Source organism: Hypanus sabinus, chromosome 14, assembly GCF_030144855.1.
Source record: "Hypanus sabinus isolate sHypSab1 chromosome 14, sHypSab1.hap1, whole genome shotgun sequence".
Classification (NCBI taxonomy): domain Eukaryota; kingdom Metazoa; phylum Chordata; class Chondrichthyes; order Myliobatiformes; family Dasyatidae; genus Hypanus; species Hypanus sabinus.
In genome coordinates this window covers 891824-912671 of record NC_082719.1, presented here as the reverse complement: position 1 = coordinate 912671, position 20848 = coordinate 891824, and the positions used below count along the sequence as shown (strand labels likewise).

General features: G+C 40.2%; 1 protein-coding gene across 2 annotated transcripts; it reads right to left on the bottom strand.

Moving 5' to 3' along the window:
* Positions 1-268: 268 nt before the first annotated feature.
* Positions 269-20774, bottom strand: LOC132404518 (uncharacterized). 2 transcript variants are annotated; one of them, XM_059988680.1, is made up of 5 exons: positions 20556-20774; positions 8847-8905; positions 8501-8584; positions 3347-3574; positions 269-3000 (listed from the first exon to the last, which is right to left on the bottom strand). In XM_059988680.1, the coding sequence occupies exons 4-5, from the start codon at positions 3419-3421 to the stop codon at positions 892-894; spliced, it is 2184 nt and encodes a 727-aa protein (XP_059844663.1). In that variant the 5' UTR covers positions 3422-3574; positions 8501-8584; positions 8847-8905; positions 20556-20774; the 3' UTR covers positions 269-891. The 2 variants fall into 2 exon arrangements, with proteins under 2 accessions (XP_059844663.1, XP_059844662.1); XM_059988679.1 differs by lacking the exon at positions 8847-8905.
* Between the last annotated feature and the right edge of the window lie 74 nt (positions 20775-20848).

The following is a 20848-nucleotide window of genomic DNA, read 5'->3' as shown; positions in this document are numbered from 1 at the left end:
AAAGATGCTCCAATTTACACGATCAGAATAAGCAAGCACGTTATCTAGATAATTTTTCAGTTCATGTTGGACAAAGAAAATGACTGAGCTGTGAAATATGTGCAGAAATGTGATTCCAAGAATAAATATTTCTTCTCTCCATTAAGAAGATGGTCTAACTAATCTGTGCTAACAAATCTCACTATTCAACCAAGAGTGCTGCCACAGACAAATATCGGAAACCTAAACTGCAAAACCACATGAAAATAATGAGCAAAGAGACAGAGAAACTTGAAGATTTGGGTTTATAAAGAGAGATAGTTATACACTTGTAGTGGATATGGAGTTCCTAGAATGTTCCTAAAAAGTTCCTAGAATGAGCTAGAAGCCTTGTAGCATTCCAGCTATAACCAGACAGCCAAAAGGATGCATTCTACTTAATGCCACACGTAAGGATTCACCAGCTGCTAAAACAGGAGACAATCCGCAGAATTGAAACACTGTCATAAATTGTTCAAAACAGTTTTCCCAAAAATCTGCTATTCTTGCTATTAAGAAAAAGCACTCAAGATTTGTACTGTCAATGTTTCGGGCCGAGACCCTTCGTCAACAGTGCTTCTCTTTATAGGTGCTGCCTGGCCTGCTGTGTTCCACCAGCATTTTGTGTGTGTTGTTTGAATTTCCAGCATCTGCAGATTTCCTCATGTTTGCTCAAGATTTGTGTCACTTTCCTGCAGATTGTGTTGCAGGTTTGTATTCTAGATTTGTATTCTACAACTGTTTTTTTTAAACTGTGCTCCTGATTTCAGTGCTAGGCATACTCCACTTGATAGCTTTAACTCTAAAGATTGTCTGAAGTCATTTTATTGAATTGAAAATGTTTCCGTTGAGAGAACATGTGTGGGGTTTCATCTATAAAGCAATTGCTCTGTAATTCAAAGAATATTTATACTTCCAGGGTTTTCCCTTAGTTTTCTGAAATCCAACAGTTAAGAGCACCTCTGATCCTGACCAAAGTGTCACATTTACAGGCATCACAGATGAAGAGTACATATTTACAGTCAGGAAGTCAAATTCTATGTCATAATGCAAATGTGAGCAGGCATTAAGCACAGCCAAAACAACACCCAAGATATAATGCCTTTTGATAAGGTACAGACAGTTCTCATGAATTGAACTGAAATTAGTCTCCATCCAAGACACTGATGAGGTCAAAGTATTTTTCCAATATGGAATAGGTGCTTCATGGACATTTTCTACATCACAAATGCACAATCTTAAATCAATCTTAAATCTTAAATCATGATTAGCACAAATCTCATAAGGGCTATATGGAGTCAAACGGTCAAAACCTACTAAAGTCATTGAAGCGTCGACCAGAAAGTTGAAGTCTATAACCACCAAGTATTTTTCTTCCTCACGGCCTGTAATTTCAGAACCCTTTACATAAAGATCAAGTTTCACAACAGTCTCATTTCTGTGCTCTTCACGAATTTTCACATTGTCAAATCTAACACCAACTAATTTTTGACAGGCCCAGCGTCCTTCAAGAGCACCTTTTGCAGTTACCTGTTGTTGAAGGATTTCATGGTTCATTTGACCAAGTGCAAATTCAGCAAACAGCGCAAAACTGGAATCACTCACTACTGGTTTTTCAAAATCTTGGCAAATGCAAAAGTTTGGAGAAATCCTTGGAATGATGTCACAGGTCCTATTGGGAGAAACTGGACTCAGCAACCCATCAGTATTTATCCCATATTTCACACTATTCTCTTTCATGGCTCCAGCACCTGGTAATAGACCTTGTAAGGTATGATGAATATCAAGGAGGCTGATCAACCTGTGTTGGTTTGTATGCAAGGATCGAATCCTCTCTTCACCTAGTAAAGCAGCTGCTGTATCTGGGACAATGACAAAAAGTGTGGTGTGGAATAGCTCTATTTGAGATTCTGTAGACATCGAGACAAACTTCCCATAGTTATTGCCGTGGTCTGAAAGAATGAAGGTTAGAGTGTTTTGTTGATCAGCCAAGTAAGTTACGTGTTTGGACAGGTCCTCATCTACTTGCTTTAACCTGAGACCTGTATCTTCATGATTAGTGTCCAGCATAAGAAAGCTGAAAAAGGGCTTTTGCAGGAAAGACAAACGAGTGACGAAGTACTCAATATACTGGAGGAGGTAGGTGTGTTGATGGATACCATTGTAACATAGAGCAGCAGGACCATGGAACATGTCCTTCACCCCATTTTCTTGAAGAATATCACAGCTAGAATATGAAACATCCATCCTGTCAATTCCACTTCTCCTGGCTGCTTCCAAAAGCAGCTGTGCCCTTTCTGAAAATGGTGCTTTTTTGTTAAGAGCTCTTAGCTCTTTCACCAAACCCCAATCCCACTTCCAGCACATGTCTTCCAAATATAAAGTCTCATATCCAAATCTTTTAAAGTTTCCAAGTGTCTTGTTGAAATCCACAGCCTTTGGTGGCAGACCAAATGAACTGAATGGTTTAAGTGGCTTGAATGACTCACCACCAAACAGAGCCTGAAGAGACTCAAACGTCCTACTTTTTATACCTTGAACCAGTTCAAAGTCAAATACTTGTCCAGTTTTGAACACATTAGTATTCAGATTTCTGAATGCATCAATAGTTTTTGGTAGACTTCTATAAAAATGGTGCCTGGATACAGAATCCAAGAGTAAAATATTCACATTCAGTGCTGGTTCATTTGTAAGTTTGTTGATGGATCTGTGATCTTCACGCAGAACAGGAGGTAGAATAAGAAGTTGCGACATCTTCCTCCCATGATGGCTGAGGCAGCGTATAAAACAGTAACCATGGTGGTAGGTCCTCCAGTCCATTAGCAGCTCTTCATTAATAAATATCACTGCTTCCATTGTGGATTTAAACTTCAACCACTGATTAACACCCAACTCTTCATTGTACAATCCCACAACTACTGAAGATGATTTACTGCACAGATCGTGGTGACAGGTTGCTTCAGGCTTTGAGGGATTATATTGCTTTGAGAAAACAAAATTTAAAAAGGTGTAAATTGCAAGTATTACAATTCCCACCACAAAGCTTCTGATCAAACAATAATTAACAGAACCACACAGGCTGGAAACATTTCTAGTTGGGTTTCATTTTGCACTTAGTTAATTGATCAATGGTTAGGTTTCAACAAACCCACGTATTTCATAGAGAGCACCCCTCACAGAATGGTGCTGGATTTGAACTCTGAACTCTGGTACACCCCAAGCCTAAGTGTTGCACTAACTGCTACACTACCATGGTGCCCAATAATCTTAGTATGCATTCCTTCCAGGTGATGAAAGGTTATTTCTCAATTGAATTTAAAATTCATACCATAATCGTACAAATCACATCTGAGAGCTGGTGGGAACAGTTGGCAGGCTCTTTATCAGCGAACAACTCTTTCATGATGCGACAAGAACCTGGTACAAACTCTGCTCGGATGCAAGCTACCTCCTCCTGCGGCTTCTCTTTCTCAGACTGCAGCCTGAAATCTGGACAGATGTCATCATATGTGGAAGTTTTCAACCTGGTGGCAACGGTGCTGAAATTCTGTATATACTGTGAAATGTACAAAATATTCAGTTAAAGGCAAAGAATACACTTTCATGTTTCTGTATCAATTCTTAAAAATTACCTCAACCATTACCACTCTCCAGGCTCAATCAAGTTCAGCAACCTACACTATGGAATGATCAAATTACATAGCCTTCATCTTAAATGAAAGTTTAAATAAAACACATATTCAAGAAGATTGGTGCAGTTCTTCAGATGGGGACTGTCATCAAATGATATTGGGCATAATAATACTTTCCACTACTTCAGAATATTTATTAGCCCAATATCCACCTCAAACAACTTGCACACGGTGCCCACTGAGTGTATGTCTGTGGTCTTCTGCAGGTGTACCACTTCAAACTTCAAGACTTCAAAGTCTGACATGTCATGCATTCAGAGAAGTTCTTCAGAGAGTTAACCTCTCTCATTAACAAGGCATGTTCACCCACAGAACTGCTGCTCAGTGGATGATTTTTTGTTTTTTCACACCAATCTCTGTAATCTCCTGTAGACATGAAAATCCCAGATCAGCAGTTTCTGAGATACTCAAATCATCCTGTCAGGCACCAACAATCATTCCATGATCAAAATCACTTAGATCACATTTCTTTCTCCATTCTGATGTTTGGTCTGAACAACAACTGAACCTCTTGACCATGTCTGCATGCTTTTATACATTGAGTTGCTACCACATAATTGGCTGATTAATTAGTTGCACTAATGAGCAGGTATACCTAACAAAACGGACACTGACTATGTTTACCTCATGAGTGCTCGATGTGTTTTTCAATGGCATTACTATACTAAACAATATTACGTTCACTGTTCTCTCTAATAGAAATATGGTTTTGCACCCATCAATGTTACTGCTCTCAGAGTTGAGCTTTGACCTTGAACTTAGCTTCTATCTTCTGGAGACCACTTGGGCTTCCACCAGGTTCTCCAATTTCTTCTCAGAACTGGTAGATTAATTGTTGTACATTACCCATCAGTGTAGCTTAGTGCCAAAGTATTTGGAATTGACATGTACCACCACATCTGGCTCAAACCCTTCCCCACCCTCATTCCAATCACAGAAACTTTGCAGGTTCTTGTAGTCTCCTTTGCCCTGGCACCAGAGAGACAAAGTAACATAGGGACTAACATTGACCATTGCAGAAATGAGTTTCTACTGTATTTCAATGACTCACTCCTCCCAATTGTCATGGTCTGCACCACACTCCTTCTAGCTGCCTCCTCCAGTCTCTCCCTCTAAACCTGGCAACTTCCTCAAATCTTTTCTGTACCCTTTCCAGTTTAAGCACATCTTCCCTAAAACATGTCAACCAAAATTTAACTCGAAGTGTGGCCTCACTAACAACTTAGACAGCTGCAACATTATGTTGCATAATGATGAAAGCCAGCAAGCCGAATGTCTTTTCTTTTTTAAAAAAAACCCTATCCACCTGTGACTCCTCCCTCTATCAATGAACTACGCCCTTGTACTGAGTCCCTCTTTTCAATTACACTGCCTAATGCCCTACCATTCATGGTACAAGTCCTATACTGGCTGACTTTCCAAGTGCATCACTTCATGCTTGTTTGTACTGAAATCTATTTGCCACTCCTCAGGCCACTTCCACAAATGATCAAGATAACCTTCTTCACTATCAAAAGGATAGTGTCATCAGCAAATTTTCCTTGTGCATTTACATGCAAACTATTACATAATAATGAATAACAGGTTTCCAACACCAAACCTTGCAGCGTATCACAAGTCACCGGCTTCCATTCAGAGAAACAGCCTTCCCATCTCCCAGCCAACTTTGAATCCACTTAAATAGTTTTCCGTGGATTCCACTGGACATCATCTTTATCTTTAAGGTACAGATTACTTTATTTGTCACATGGACATCGAAATATCAAAACATACAGTGAACTGCATCCTTTGTTTCGAATCAAATGAGTGAGCATTGAGCTCAGCAGCCCACAAGTGCTGGCATGCTTCCAGACCCAACAGAGTTCACCAACCCTAATCATACATCTTTGTAACATGGGAGGAAACTGGAGCATCTATGTTCACATGGAGAACACAGAAACTCCTTACAGGCAGCGGCAGAAATTGAACCCAGTCAGAGATTGCTGGCGTTGAAAAGTGATGTGCTAATCACTGCACTACCATGCCATCCATAACCAGCTTACCATGCATAACCTTGTCAAAGGCTTTGCTAAAGTCCAAAATAGACAACGTCTACCCTCAGTTACCTTTTTGGCAACTCCTTCAAAAAAAACAACTCAAAGATTTGTCAAGCAAGACTTGCAATGCTGACTCTTCCAAATAAGACCATCTATTCAAATGCTGGTAGAATATGTCCCTCAGAATTTCCTCCAGCATCTTCTGCACCATTGCCAGGCTGACCCTTCTGAAGTAATGGAAGATGAACTACCTTTTAAGGTTTGAATCTGACTAGACAAGTTCTAGCCCTCCCTTACCTCTCGCACTTTCCCCTGCTATTCTAGTGGATGTAACACGTCCATCTACATCCTCCTTCACTGCCAACCAGGGACCTAAACAGTCCTTCCATGTTAGGCAAAGGTTCACAATATCTCCTGCAACCTTGTCTACAGCACTCACTGCTCCCGATGTGACCTCCTCTACATCAGCAAGACCAAATCACAGCTCGGTGTTCATTTTGCAAAACACCTATGCTCAGTCCACAGTGGTCATCCTAAGCTCCCAGTTGCAGACCATTTCAGCTCCACTTCCTATTCCCTCACTGGCCCATCCACCCTTAGCTTTCTCTATTGCCAAGATGAATCCCAACACAAACTAGAAAAGTCACACCTTCTATGACACATACAACCCAACAGAATGGCACTGAGTCTTCCAATATTAGGTACCTCCTCCCACCCCCCGCCAACACCACACACACTACTTTCCTTTATCCACTCCCCCCCCCCTTACTCCCTTCCCTTCTTCTACTGATCCTCTGGCCCACATATCTTTGTCCCCTTTGCACACTTTGCTCCATCCACCCAATTCACAGTTTTTGCACCCCTACACTTACCTGGTTCCAAATGTTGTACACTTCTTCCCTGGTGGTTCCCACTCATCTCTTTTGCATATCCAAATCTAGCTCTGATAGCGCTGTGTGGTCCTACTTATCTCTCTCCAATAGCTGTCTCTCATCCTCACACTCCCCTCCCCCACTTTGCTCCATCACAACTTAAGTCAGTGACAATAAACCCGATTTTGATTCTTATTGTAGACTGTTTTGAACCTACACTTATCTTTTTATCTTAGTTTCACAGTCTAACCTAAATATTTAAGTCAGTGATTAAACAAGTGTTAATTTCTTACTACCATCCTGTATTTTATTAGTCACCAAATAGCACTTCTTCCACTGCTTCATCAAATTCCTGCTCTCTATTTTTGGTACAAGCTACCCTCTTGAAATGGTGTGTTGTGCTGTGTATATTAAACACAATGAGAATCAAGGGGGAAACCTTCGACTATACTAAACACAAAACATGATTGTGGATTTTAGAGAGAAATCATCTCAAGTCTTGGGATATCACTACTGGAATCTCTCAGGGCAGCATTCCCAAGTCCAAAATTTTGACATACTTCAGCAATGACCTTCCCACCTTCAAAACTTCAGAACCAGGTGTTTGTTAATAAAGAAAAAAAATAAAGGTGATGAAGATTAGCATTGAAACATTCAGTGAAATACATTGTTTATGTCAAATCAAATCAGCAAGGATTGTGCTGGGGCAGTTTTCAAGTATCAACACCCTCCCAGCACCAACATAGCATACCCACAACTTACTAACCCTACATCTTTGAAATATGGGAAGAAAAGAGGGCACCTGGAGGAAACTCACACAGTCACGGGGAGAACATACAAATATCTTGCAGACAGTGGCAGGAATCAGTGATTGCTAATGCTACAAAGTGAGCTGTCCTAATTACACATTGTTCAATCATAAGTCTTCAGATAATGAAGGTCTTCACATGATAAAAAAACCCAAATAATATTCAGGTTTCTGCTGCAACAAGGTAAGAACACTCAAATTCTAGACAACAACCAACTCCAAGAAAAGAATTTAATAATCTCTTCATATTCAGTGACAGCAGCATCATCATCAAAATCAATTTTACAGGATATCATTGACCAAAAGCTTAGTATTTTCCAATGAGTTGTTCGTCCTCTACATTCCCAAATCCTTTCTAACATAGACTTATAGCGAATGATGGAGCACAGCTCCACAAAGCCTCCCCAAATTGTAATTTTAACCATCTAAAAAGTGCAAAGGTAACAGCCACATGGGTAAAAGACTAAGTTCCACTTCAAATCACAGGCCATCCTGACTTGAAAATACACTGTAGTTCTTTCATCATGAGTCAATATCCCTGAATTTACTGTCAAGTACTGCGAATGCACTTTGACCGCACAGACTATAGTAAAGCAATTCATGAAATCATCTCCACCATCTTAACAGCACTGAGGAATGGCTCTTTAAAAATGACCTCACCAATGTCCACATATCTGTATTACAATTGAATTCTATAGTAAAATCTATAACAAAATAGGTTTGTTCCACAATTTCACATGCATTTAACACCACTAAAACAAAGGCGCTTACACCACTCAAGAAACTAATATGACCAAACGTAATATTTCCAAGACCGGCTGAACATGTAAAAACAAATTGCTATTAATGGATTATTCCTATGAAAGCATGATTTGGTGACGAATGTATATATTGGTCTTCTGAGTGTAATAAAGCAACAATCTTATCTAGCAGAGCAATATGGAAATTAATATTTATATTTTAGTTTTTAAGTAAATGTTTCAGACTTTCAAAGTAACGAGAAGTAGTCACGTAACAAATGTTTATAGAAGTCATGACTAATGTAGGATTTATCACAGGCAGGCTAGTACTTACAGCGGTTGTCTTGTCCTTGTTTGCTTGACTTGATGTATGGTGAATTTGAGTAGGTACTTCAAGGAAGGAAAACTGTAAACAAGCCTGCTCAAGAGAGGTTAAGGATGCACATTAGTTGAGAATAACAATGTCAATCAATACAGAGGTGGGTGTAACATACAGTGGGACAACTGCAGATCAGGAACATTAATCAAATTCTAAAATGGAATTGGTATTTTAACAATTCTTATATAATAAAAGCAGTTGTCACTTGGCATACTGATATCCCAAATTTTCCAATATAATTCACTTATGCACACTATATTTACTTCAGACAATATACACTTTCTTCATTGTTTACCCTCACCTCCCATTTTTTCTTTCCTCCACCTCATTTTGTCAAAGTTCACTTGGAAAGAGAAACATCTGAAATGACCAATTAAATAGGTTAATGGAAAGATACATTAAAATAAAAATAAAATCCAATTTATATGGTACTTTTTATGACATTGGTGAAGCCTGAAATAGCTAAGGAAGCACTATTGAAATGAGGTCCCTTTCAGGGTCATGCAAAGCACCTTTAAAATGAAGCAACAAGCAATTCAATATTTGCAGTCTTTTGATTCTACCCATTAAAGTGGAGTCAAGTTATTAATGATACCACAATAAAACAAAGAATTGGTCGAGTAATTGGATAGATTTATCAGCTGCTCACTAATTAGATAGGTGACTATGACAGCTGGGAAACAACATCCATGGTCAACCCTGACCAATAAGGGCCTCTTCCTCAATAATCATAAATACTAACAATGAGTAGCATCTCCCAGTGCTGTCCACTGACTGACCAGTATCTCACTAGTAAAGACCAGAGTGGACATCGGACCACTGGAAAGGTAGCAATGGAGGGACAAAGAAATGGCTGACAATATGTATTTTACATCAGGATTCATTGTGGAAGACACTAACAGTATGCTAGAAATTCAAGAGTATCAGTGGGGAGAAGTCAGAGTAGTTGTTATTATTAAGGAGAAGGCGTTTGGGTAGCTGAAAGGCCTTAAGGTAGATAAGTCACCTGGGATAGATGGACTACACCGCAGGGTTCTGAAAGAGGTAACGGAACAGATTGTAGAGGCATTAGTAATATGCTTTCAAGAATTAATAGATTCTGGAATGGTTCTGGAAGACTGGAAAACAGCAAATATTGCATCACTCTTTAAGAAGGGAGGGAGGCAAAGAAAGAAAATTATAGACCAGTTAGCATTCCTTCAGTGAATAGTAGAATGTTGGAGTCAATTATTGATGAGATTTTAGGGTACCTGGAGGCACATGATAAAATAGACAAACGTCAGCATGGTTTCCTTAAGGAGAAATCTTGCCTGACAAATCTGTTAGAATTCTTTGAGAAAATAACAAGTAGGATAGACAAAGGAGAGTCAGTAGTTGTTTTATAAATGGATTTTCAGAAGGCTTTTGACAAGGTGCCGCACAAGGCTGCTTAACAAAATAAGACCCATAGTATTACAAGAGAGATACTACCATGGATAGAAGATTAGGTGACTGGTAGGAGGCAAAGTAAGAGAATAAAGGGGGTCTATTCTGGTTTGATGCCACTGCTAGTGGTGTTCCACCGGAGTCTGTGATGGGACCACTTCTTTTTATGACTTAGATGATGAAATTGATGACTTTCTGGCCATGTTTACGGGCGATGAGAAGATAGGTGGAGGGGCAGTTAGTGCTGAGGAAGCAGAGAGGCTGCAGAAGGACTTAGACAGATTGGGAGAATGGGTAAATAAGTCACAGATGGAATATAGTACAAGCAAGTATATGGACATGCACTTTCCTAGAAGGAATAAAGATGTAGCTACTTTCTCAGAGGGAAAAATCAGAGATGCAAAGGGACTTGGGAGTCCATAAGATATAGGACCAGTAGGCCATTCAGCCCATCAAGTCTGCTCCACCATTCAATCATGGGCTGATCCAATTCTTCCCGTCATTCCCACTCCCCTGCCTTCTCCCCATACCCTTTGATGCCCTGGCCAATCAAGAACCAATATCTGCCTTAAATGCAACCGATGACTTGGGCTCCACAGCCGCTCGTGGCAACAAATTCCAGATTTACCAGCCTCTGACTGAAGTAATTTCTCTGCATCTCTGTTCTAAATGGACATCCTTCAATCCTGAAGTCATGCTCTCTTGTCCTAGACTCCCCTACCATGGGAAATAACTTTGCCATATCTAATCTGTTCAGGCCTTTTAACATTCAGAATATTTCTATGAGATCCCCCCTCATTCTCCTGAACTCCAGGGAATACAGCCCAAGAGTTGCCAGGTATTCCTCAAATGGTAACCCTTTGATTCCTGGAATCATTCTCATTAATCTTCTCTGAACCCTCTCCAAAGTCAGTATATCCTTTCTAAAATAAGGAGTCCTTGTGCAGGATTCCTTAAAGGTTAACTTGCAGGTTTAGTTGGTGGTAAGGAAGGCAAATGTAATGTTAGCATTCATTTCAAGAGGACCAGAATATAAGGGAAAAGATAAAATGGTGAGCCTTTATAAAGCATTGGTTAGACCACACTTGGAGTATCATGCATTATGTGCCCCTTACCTACGAAAAGATGTGATGATATTGGAGAGGATTTGGAGGAGGCTCATGAGAAAAGTTTAATGTATAAGGACTGTTTGATGACCATGGGCATGTATTAAGGGGTGCTCAGAAGATGTGGATGGGGAGCTCATTAAAGCCAAGTGAATATTGGAAGGCCTAGATAGAGTGGATGTTTCCAATAATGGGAGAGTTTACAACTTGAGAACATAATCTCAGAATAGAATGACATCCCTTTCAAGCAAAGATAAGGAAGAATTTCTTTACCTGAGGAAGGTGAATCTATGGACTTAATTTCCACTGATAACTGTGGAGGCCAAGTCATTGGGTATAATTAAAGCCGAGGTTGGTAGGTTGCTGATTAGTCAGGGCGTGAAAGTTTATGAGGAGAAGGCAGGAGAATGTAGTTGAGAGGGTAATAAATCAGCCATGAAGGAATGGCGGAGCAAGCTTGATGGGCTGAATGGCCTAATTCTGCTTATATGTCTTATAGTCCAATCCACATAATATATGGTATACCCCCACCAACTCATGAACAGCATCACATGTAGTGTCACCACAAATTAATCCTATTCATTCGCCATCCTCCTCTACAATTTGTTTTCCCTCTAATCTCCATTTCCCAATACTAAAATAAATTAGAATAGTAAAAATATAAAGATGAGTCTTTCATGTGCTTCGTGTCAAAGGTACATTTTAGATCCATTGATTAATCAATGTAAAGCGCATAGGACTCAAATCTTACAAAATTAAGTACAAGATCCTGGTACAACCCTTTCTATTTTCAAAACAAGTCATTTTGGAAGGAGTGTCTGTCTCCATTGTTCCCTATCGTCCACTGCATTTCTTTTTACCCCCCTCCTTTAACTTTCTGACCTCCTTTTTCTACCCCTTTTAGCTCTCAAGATCTCATCAACATCATTATCAGACGGGAAGAAAAATCTAGCTGTAAAACAACTTGACAGAGAAGAAAAAAATTCAGAGGGCATTTAAATTGGGATATCTGCATTTGTTTTGGCTGTGCATTAATCTATAATTAAAAACTCCTCAAATATAATACCTGCTGTCTTTAACATAACCTAAGTAACTTCTACATGAAATGGTGAAAGGCAACCTTTCATGAACACACAGGAAAAAAACTCCAGTCTGTAGCATACAACCCCTTCTGGAACAACAATCACAACTCAGCAAGTCAGACAGTATCTATGGAGGGGAATAAACAGTTGATGTTTCAGGCCAAGACCTTTCATCAGGATTGGAAAGGAAGGTGAAGGATGTAGAATAAGGAGGAGGGGAAGAGGAAGGATTGCAATCTGGCAAATGATGGGTGGGAGAGGAGGGGGATGAAGTGAGAAGCAGGGAAATGATAAGTGGAAGAGGTAATGCATGGTTACAAGACCAGAACTGAACAATCAGCACAATTGCTATGGAAATGAGAGAAGAATTTGTGAAGACCTTGAAGGCCTGGTTACTTTCACAGCAAATAGCACCTTAGCCTGTGAAAAAGAGCAAAACAGAAATACCTTTGGAGCTTAATATTTATTTATTTAACAGTTAAGCGTGTATAAGGCCCTTTAAACCACACCACCCCAGCAACCACCGACAACCTCGATTAAACCTAACCCAATCACTGGACAATTTACAATGACCGATTAACCTACCCAGTACATCTTAGGTACAGGGGAGGAAATCAGAGCAGCTGGAGAAAACACATGAATTCCATGAGGAAGATGCACAGACACTCCTTACAGAACAGCGTGGGCACTGAACTTTAAACTCCAACACCATGAGCTGTAATAGCGTTACACTAACCACTACATGGCGTAAGGCATACAAGCTGCACCAGGATTTGTTAGGTTGAAGGGATAAGGACTGAATACTGAAGCCTTATCTTTCTGAAGCTAGTGAACTCATATTCTCTTTAAATACAGGTAGTGCCCTGATTCACATCTTTACTGTTATGCTGTAGGTATTTCACTCAGCAGCTCTGTAAGAGCTGTTGTTCTGCTTTCAGCCTGTTTGGGTTACTGTTGAAGATAAGGGATGATGTGGAATCCAATTAGCGGGAGGTTTTTCTTGGTGAGGGATAATAAGGTTGGTGTTGAGTTTTTTGTTCGAGAGGAGATGAAGAGAGAAGCCGCTGGGGAAAACCAGTCATAGCGTACAATCCAGTGGGAGACCCGTTTGTTGGAGATGGATTGCGAGCGACGTTTCTGCTTTCACGTTGACCGAGGGCCCAACGTGTGAGTGACAGAGAAGTTCAAGATGAGCTCCAATCTGACTGCTTAATTAGAATGGGCTCTTTTCTTTTTGCTATTCCTTATTAACCCATTAGTTAAGATTCATAAATATGATTCCTTTAATAGTATGCAGTGTACTGTCTGATATTTCGTGGCATCAATTTGTAACGGGGTAGTGATTACGCAGCACCTACACAAACAGGGGGTGGGGGGCTCACGCCTCGATCTCACATGTTTGGTGGGGCCGCAGATTGTCTTCCTTAGGCTTATGCAGCCAAAGAAACCAGAGTGCTTCATACATAAAAAATAAAAACCAGAAATTAGTGGCGTTGTGCATTACTATAGTCCAAAATTAATTGACACGGATCTATTCGTAACATACCAAATAAAGGTCACAATAATAAGTGACAGTGAGTGATCTTCCCATAAATTATGACTAAATTTAAGACGTATTTCTGCATTTTAACCAAGCAGAGGAGGAAAGAACCATCCATCATATCTTTTGTTAATTCATATATCGCCTATCTCATTCATACAGAACATTACAGCACAGTACAAGCCCTTTGGTCCACAATATTGTACCAACATTTAACCTACTGTAAGATCAATCTAACCCTTCCCTGCTAGATAGCCTCTATTTTCCTACCATACATGTGCCTATCTGAGAGCTTCTTAAATGCCTCTAATGTACCTACCTCTTCCCTCACCACTGGCAAGGTATTCCGTAAACTCAGCACTCTGTGTAAAGAACTTGCCTCTGATATCACCTCCCATATTTTCCTCCAATAACCATAAAATTATGTCCCCTTGTATTAGCCTTTACCATAGTGGGGGGGGGGGGGAGTCTCTGGCTACCCACTATCTATGCCTTTTATCATCTTGTACACCTCTATCAAGTCACTTCTAAACCTACTTTGCTCAAAAGAAAAATGCCCCAGCTCACTTGACTTATCTTCATAAGACATGTCCTCTAGCCCATGTAGAATCCAAGTAAATCTCTCTGTACCCTCTTAAAAGATTTCCATGTCCTTCCTATAATGAAGTATCCAGAACTGAGCACAATATTCCAAGTGTGGTCTACCCAGAACTTTTCACAGCCTCTGGATGCCCCCAAAGCAAAGTACTTTAGAAGCGCTCGAAAAAGCGTGAAACAGACTTTTAACGTTGTAAGCCAGCAGGTTGTTGTTATGTTTCCCGCTCACTGTGAAAATGGGGACACCTCCCTCTCCCTTGCCAGGGCGAGAGAGACCTTTTGAGTGGTCAATTGTTGGATGAAATGCAAAGCTTTTGGGGTAACTTTGGTCTGTGTCTTTCCTATTGCTTAGCACACGCTTGGGCTCAGTGATGGTACTGATGTGCATTTTTTTTGCTGGTGGGGGTGGGGGGGATCATTGCTTGCTGCCAGTTACGTGCGAGGGGGGGAGCTGGGCGGGGGGGACTTTGGGATTCTCACGTTCAACTGTCATTCATTCTTTGGGGCATTCCTCTGTTTTTGTGGATGTTTGCAAAGAAAAGGCATTTCAGGATGTACAGTGCCATGCAAAAGTTTGGGCACCTTTGGTCAAAATCTCCATTACTGTGAATAGTTAAGTGAGTAGAAGATGAACTGATCTCCAAAAGTCATAAAGTTAAAGACGAAACATTCTTTTCAACATTTTAAGCAAGATTAGTGTATTATTTTTGTTTTGCACAATTTTAGAGTGGAAAAAAGGAAAGGAGCACCATGCAAAAGTTTGGGCACCCCAGGAGATTTGAGCTCGCAGATAACTTTTACCAAGGTCTCAGACCTTAATGAGCTTGTTAGGGCTATGGCTTGTTCACAGTCATTGTTAAGAAAGGCCAGGTGATGCAAATTTCAAAGCTTTAGAAATACCCTGACTCCTCAAACCTTGTCCCAACAATCAGCAGCCATGGGCTCCTCTAAGCAGCTGCCTCGCACTCTAAAAATTAAAATAAATGATGCCCACAAAACAGGAGAAGGCTATAAGAAGATAGCAAAGTGTTTTCAGGTAGCTGTTTCCTCTGTTCGTAACGTAATTAAGAAACGGCAGTAAACAGGAACGGTGGAGGTCAAGTTGATGTCTGGAAGACCAAGAAAACTTTCCGAGAGAACTGCTTGTAGCGTTGCTAGAAAGGCAAATCAAAACCCCTGTTTGTCTGCAAAAGACCTTCAGGAAGATTTAGCAGACTCTGGAGTGGTGGTGCACTGTTCTACTGTGCAGCGACACCTGATCAAATATGACCTTCATGGAAGAGTCATCAGAAGGAAACCTTTCCTGCGTCCTCACCACAAAATTCAGTATCAGAAATTTGCAAAGGAACATCTAAACAAGCTTGATGTATTTTGGAAACAAGTCCTGTGCACTGAAGAAGTTAAAATAGAATTTTTTGGTGCAATGAGCAAAGGTATGTTTGGAGAAAAAGGGTGCAGAATTTCATGAAAAGAACACCTCTCCAAGTGTTAAGCACGGGGATGGATCGATCATGCTTTGGGCTTGTGTTGCAGCCCGTGGCATGGGGAACATTTCACTGGTAGAGGGAAGAATGAATTTAATTAAATACCAGCAAATTCTGGAAGCAAACATCACACCGTCTGTAAAAAAGCTGCAGATGGAAAGAGGATGTCCTCTACAACAGGATAGTGATCGTAAACACACCTCAAAATCCACAGCTCAAGAGGAGCAAGCTGAAGTTTTTGCCATGGCCCTCACAGACCTAAACATCATCAAAAATCTGTGGATAGACATCAAAAGAGCAGTGCATGAAACACAACCCAAGAATCTCACAGAACTAGAAGTCTTTTGCAAGGAAGAATGGGTAAAAATCCCCCAAACAAGAATTGAAAGACTCTTAGCTAGCTACAGAAAGCGTTTACAAGCTGTGATACTTGCCACAGGGGGTGTTACTAAGTACTGACCATGCAGGGTGCCCAAACTTTGAAACTGTAAAAGATGGAAATAAAAAAGTAATCTTGCTTAAAATATTAAAGAAAAGTGTCATCTTTAACTTTATGCCTTTTGGAAATCAGGTCATCTTTTACTCGCTTAGCTATTCACAGTAACAGAAATTTTGACCAGGGGTGCCCAAACTTTTGCATGCCACTGCATATTGTATACATTTCTCTGACATTAAATTTGACTTTTGAACCTTTGAAGTGTGATGTAGTACTTTGTTTAATCAGCCTATGACCTATGCTTTATTACATTTAACTCAGTGGAGACCAACCAGTCACAAATGTAGGAGACCAAAAGACTATGTTTGCAAAAATTTGACCCATATACTGTGAGGAAAAAAGTTATAAATTCAAAAGACATAAAGCTATTTCTGATTAAATAGTTTAATCTGTTTCCAAGGCGTTCCTGAGAAAGTTGCTTCAAAAAAAATCTTGGTTTCCTAATAGTGACATAGTTAATTCAGAAACAAAGGTTCTGAACTTAAAGAAGGGTAACTTCGAAGGTATGAGACGTGAATTAGCTAAGATAGACTGGCAAATGATACTTAAAGGGTTGACGGTGGATATGCAATGGCAAGCATTTAAAGATCGCATGGATGAACTACAACAATTGTTTGTCCCAGTTTGGCAAAAGAATAAACCAGGGAAGGTAGTGCACCCGTGGCTGACAAGGGAAATTAGGGATAGTATCAAGTCCAAAGAAGAAACATATAAATTAGCAAAAAAAAAGCGGCACACCTGAGGACTGGGAGAAATTCAGAGACCAGCAGAGGAGGACAAAAGGCTTAATTAGGAAAGGGAAAAAAGATTAAGACAGAAAGCTGGCAGGGAACATAAAAACTGACTTTAAAAGCTTTTATAGATACATGAAAAGAAAAAGACCGGTCAAGACAAATGTAGGTCTTTTACAGTCAGAAACAGGTGAATTGATCATAGGGAACAAAGACATGGCAGACCAATTGAATAACTACTTTGGTTCTGTCTTCACTAAGGAGGACATAAATAATCTTCCGGAAATAGTAAGGGACCGAGGGTCTAGTGTGATAGAGGAACTGAGGGAAATACATGTTAGTAGGGAAGTGGTGTTAGGTAAATTGAAGGGATTAAAGGCAGATAAATCCCAGGGCCAGATGGTCTGCATCCCAGAGTGCTTAAGGAAGTAGACCAAGAAATAGTGGATGCATTAGTGATAATTTTTCAAAACTCCTTAGATTCTGGATTAGTTCCTGAGGATTGGAGGGTGGCTAATATAACCCCACTTTTTAAAAAAGGAGGGAGAGAGAAACCGGGGAATTATAGACCGGTTAGTCTGACATAGGTGGTGGGGAAAATGCTAGAGTCGGTTATCAAAGATGTGATAACAGCACATTTGGAAAGAGGTGAAATCATCGGACAAAGTCAGCATGGATTTGTGAAAGGAAAATCATGTCTGACGAATCTTATAGAATTTTTTGAAGATGTAACTAGTAGAGTGGATAGGGGAGAGCCAGTGGATGTGGTATATTTAGATTTTCAAAAGACTTTTGACAAGGTCCCACACAGGAGATTAGTATGCAAACTTAAAGCCCACGGTATGGGGGTATGATATTGATATGGTTAGAGAATTGATTGGCAGACAGGAAGCAAAGAGTGGGAGTAAACGGGACCTTTTCAGAATGGCAGGCAGTGACTAGTGGGGTACCGCAAGACTCAGTGCTGGGACCCCAGTTGTTTACAATATAGATTAATGATTTAGACGAGGGAATTAAATGCAGCATCTCCAAGTTTGCGGATGACACGAAGCTAGGCGGCGGTGTTAGCTGTGAGGAGGATGCTAAGAGGATGCAGGGTGACTTGGATAGATTAGGTGAGTGGGCAAATTCAAGGCAGATGCAATTTAATGTGGATAAATGTGAGGTTATCCACTTTGGTTGCAAGAACAGGAAAACAGATTATTATCTGAATGGTGGCCGATTAGGAAAAGGGGAGATGCAATGAGACCTGGGTGTCATTGTACACCAATCATTGAAGGTGGGCATGCAGGTACAGCAGGCGGTGAAAAAGGCAAATGGTATGTTGGCATTCATAGCAAAAGGATTTGAGTACAGGAGCAGGGAGGTTCTACTGCAGTTGTACAAGGCCTTGGTGAGACCGCACCTAGAATATTGTGTGCAGTTTTGGTCCCCTAATCTGAGGAAGGACATTCTTGCCATAGAGGGAGTACAGAGAAGGTTCACCAGATTGATTCCTGGGAAGGCAGGACTTTCATATGAAGAAAGACTGGATCAACTGGGCTTATACTCACTGGAATTTAGAAGATTGAGGGGGATTGAGGGGGAATACGTTATTGAAACGTATAAAATTCTATAGGGATTGGACAGGCTAGATGCAGGAAGATTGTTTCTGATGTTGGGGAAGTCCAGAACTAGGGGTCACAATTTAAGGATAAAGGGGAAGCCTTTTAGGACTGAGATGAGGAAAAATTTTTTCACACAGAGAGTGGTGAATCTGTGGAATTCTCTGCCACAGGAAACAGTTGAGGCCGGCTATATTTAAGAGGAAGTTAGATACGGCCCTTGTGGCTAAAGGGATCAGGGGGTATGGAGAGAAAGCAGGTACAGGGTTTTGAGTTGGATGATCAGCCATGATCATACTGAATGGCGGTGCAGGCTCAAAGGGCCAAATGGCCTACTCCTGCACCTATTTTCTATGTTTAATGCAAGAAACCTTTTTTGCTGTATTCTAAGCAAGTTATATATACTTAAACTTTTAAAGACATAGACGAATGAGAAAATCATTTTAAGAGACCAGTTCAAAAACAGGAAAAATCATTATGTCGCACTATTTATCCCTAATGAAGATACAAGATGTTGATCAGCAATATTGGAATGGACAAAGGTCTATAAATGAGAATGTTATTGAGCAAAAAAAATCAGACTGAAGAGAAGTGTTAAAAATGAATTAGCTGAATGTGTTTTTATACCATTAATCTAAATAGAGAATAAATATAGTATGTGTAAGGTCAGAGTACAATATGTATAACAGATGATCTATGTCACAATTCTTTGTGTGTGCAATCAGTTATCCAAAGAAGCCCAGCCAGTCATTGGAGACAGCATCTAGTTACAAAGGTGATAATCAGGCTAAACACAAAACAATATTCAGTGTTGATTGATAACTATGTAAGTACATATCTATTAAACTTTACATCAGGCATTTCAACCAAAGATAGTATATCACATAATTCACCAAAGCTATACATTCTTCAGACAACCAAAATCTCAGGTTTCTGAAATGTATGATCTAAATCACGTGAAAGAGAATCCATCCATCAGAATTCTTTTAAAATTAATAATGGGATTAAAAATTGACAATTTAGTCACAATTAAAGAGGAAATAGGTGGCACTAGAAGAGTAATACTAAGTGGATAGCAGTTCCACATTTTGAGAGCCTGAAAAAGGATCTAGTACTAGTGTATATGACACTAAACTCTTCCCAGGCTTCCAGCTGGGTCAGATGTCGATTTTAACCAGCACTTTGATGACAAACTCTGCCACCTTCATGATGATGAAACCTGAGAAGAGTTTATGCATTTTGAAATTCTACAATGAATGCAAGAACCACACACAGCAGAGAAGTAGGAGTTGCAAGGAGCTATGACATGCTGTGTAACTAAAGTGGGGGTGCCCAAACAGTTCAAGTGAGAATATCACAACAGCGCACATGTAGGAAACAAATCTCTAATGGCTAAACCCCTATAAACAAAAAAAATCCACCTTCTTGTTACCCCAGACTATGGACGAGTAAGCACTGCATATAAGAACATTATTACTAATGTGATTTTATATAAAAAGTTAACACTTAGTTCATCATTGCTAATCACGGAGTTCAAGGTAAGTGTTCTCTGTAAAAGATATGCATGGATACAGTTTTAATTATTTCCATAATTGAGTACATGAAGTTCCCAGTCATTACCAACCTATCTTACATGTTCATTTGATTTATCAGTGTATGCAGTTTCGGTAGTTGTAAAAGACTTACGTTTATTTATATGCATTTTTTACTTCCTCCAGACATTTGACTTGTCAATGTTGTTATGCAACAAAACACGACCATTGGCTTTTGCTAGGTTTAATGAGTTGAAGTTGTGGCCAGGTCGTATTCCTGCAAAACTGGCCAAAGTTGACAATAACAAACTTTTTGTAAACGTAACATGATTGCCACATTGTATCTAGCTCAAGCTTTGTCAGAAATGTCCCACAAGGAATACAGGGATAATACCGGTTACTACTGTACCTACCAAGGAGAAAAGAGCGCAGCACAGAAGAATGCACCAGGTACACCGTTTACGATTTCGCCGAGACATTACTGTTCACTCGACATTGCCACCTGCAGCAGCACCTCACAACAATATAGCTGGCCTCTCACTTGGTCGACTTATTTGTTCGTACATCTGCTCTGGCAACGACACACCAAGACATCAAGTTGACGGAAGGCCCATTGCTCCGAAAGTTCAGGTCAACGCCCCCAAGAGACAACAGCGCGCATGCGCCTAGAGCAACGAATCAAACCCCGGGACGGGAGCGAAAGGGG

What these genes read in the sequence shown, in the direction of transcription:
- LOC132404518 (XM_059988679.1), bottom strand. Translation starts at nt 20,621, where the DNA reads ATGTCTCGGCGAAATCGTAAACGGTGTACCTGGTGCATTCTTCTGTGC. An exon ending in GCTGCGCTCTTTTCTCCTTG is followed by an intron (nt 8,585 to 20,555) that starts GTAGGTACAGTA and finishes TCTCTTGAGCAG; the next exon opens with GCTTGTTTACAGTTTTCCTT. An exon ending in ATGTGATTTGTACGATTATG is followed by an intron (nt 3,001 to 3,346) that starts GTATGAATTTTA and finishes GTTTTCTCAAAG; the next exon opens with CAATATAATCCCTCAAAGCC.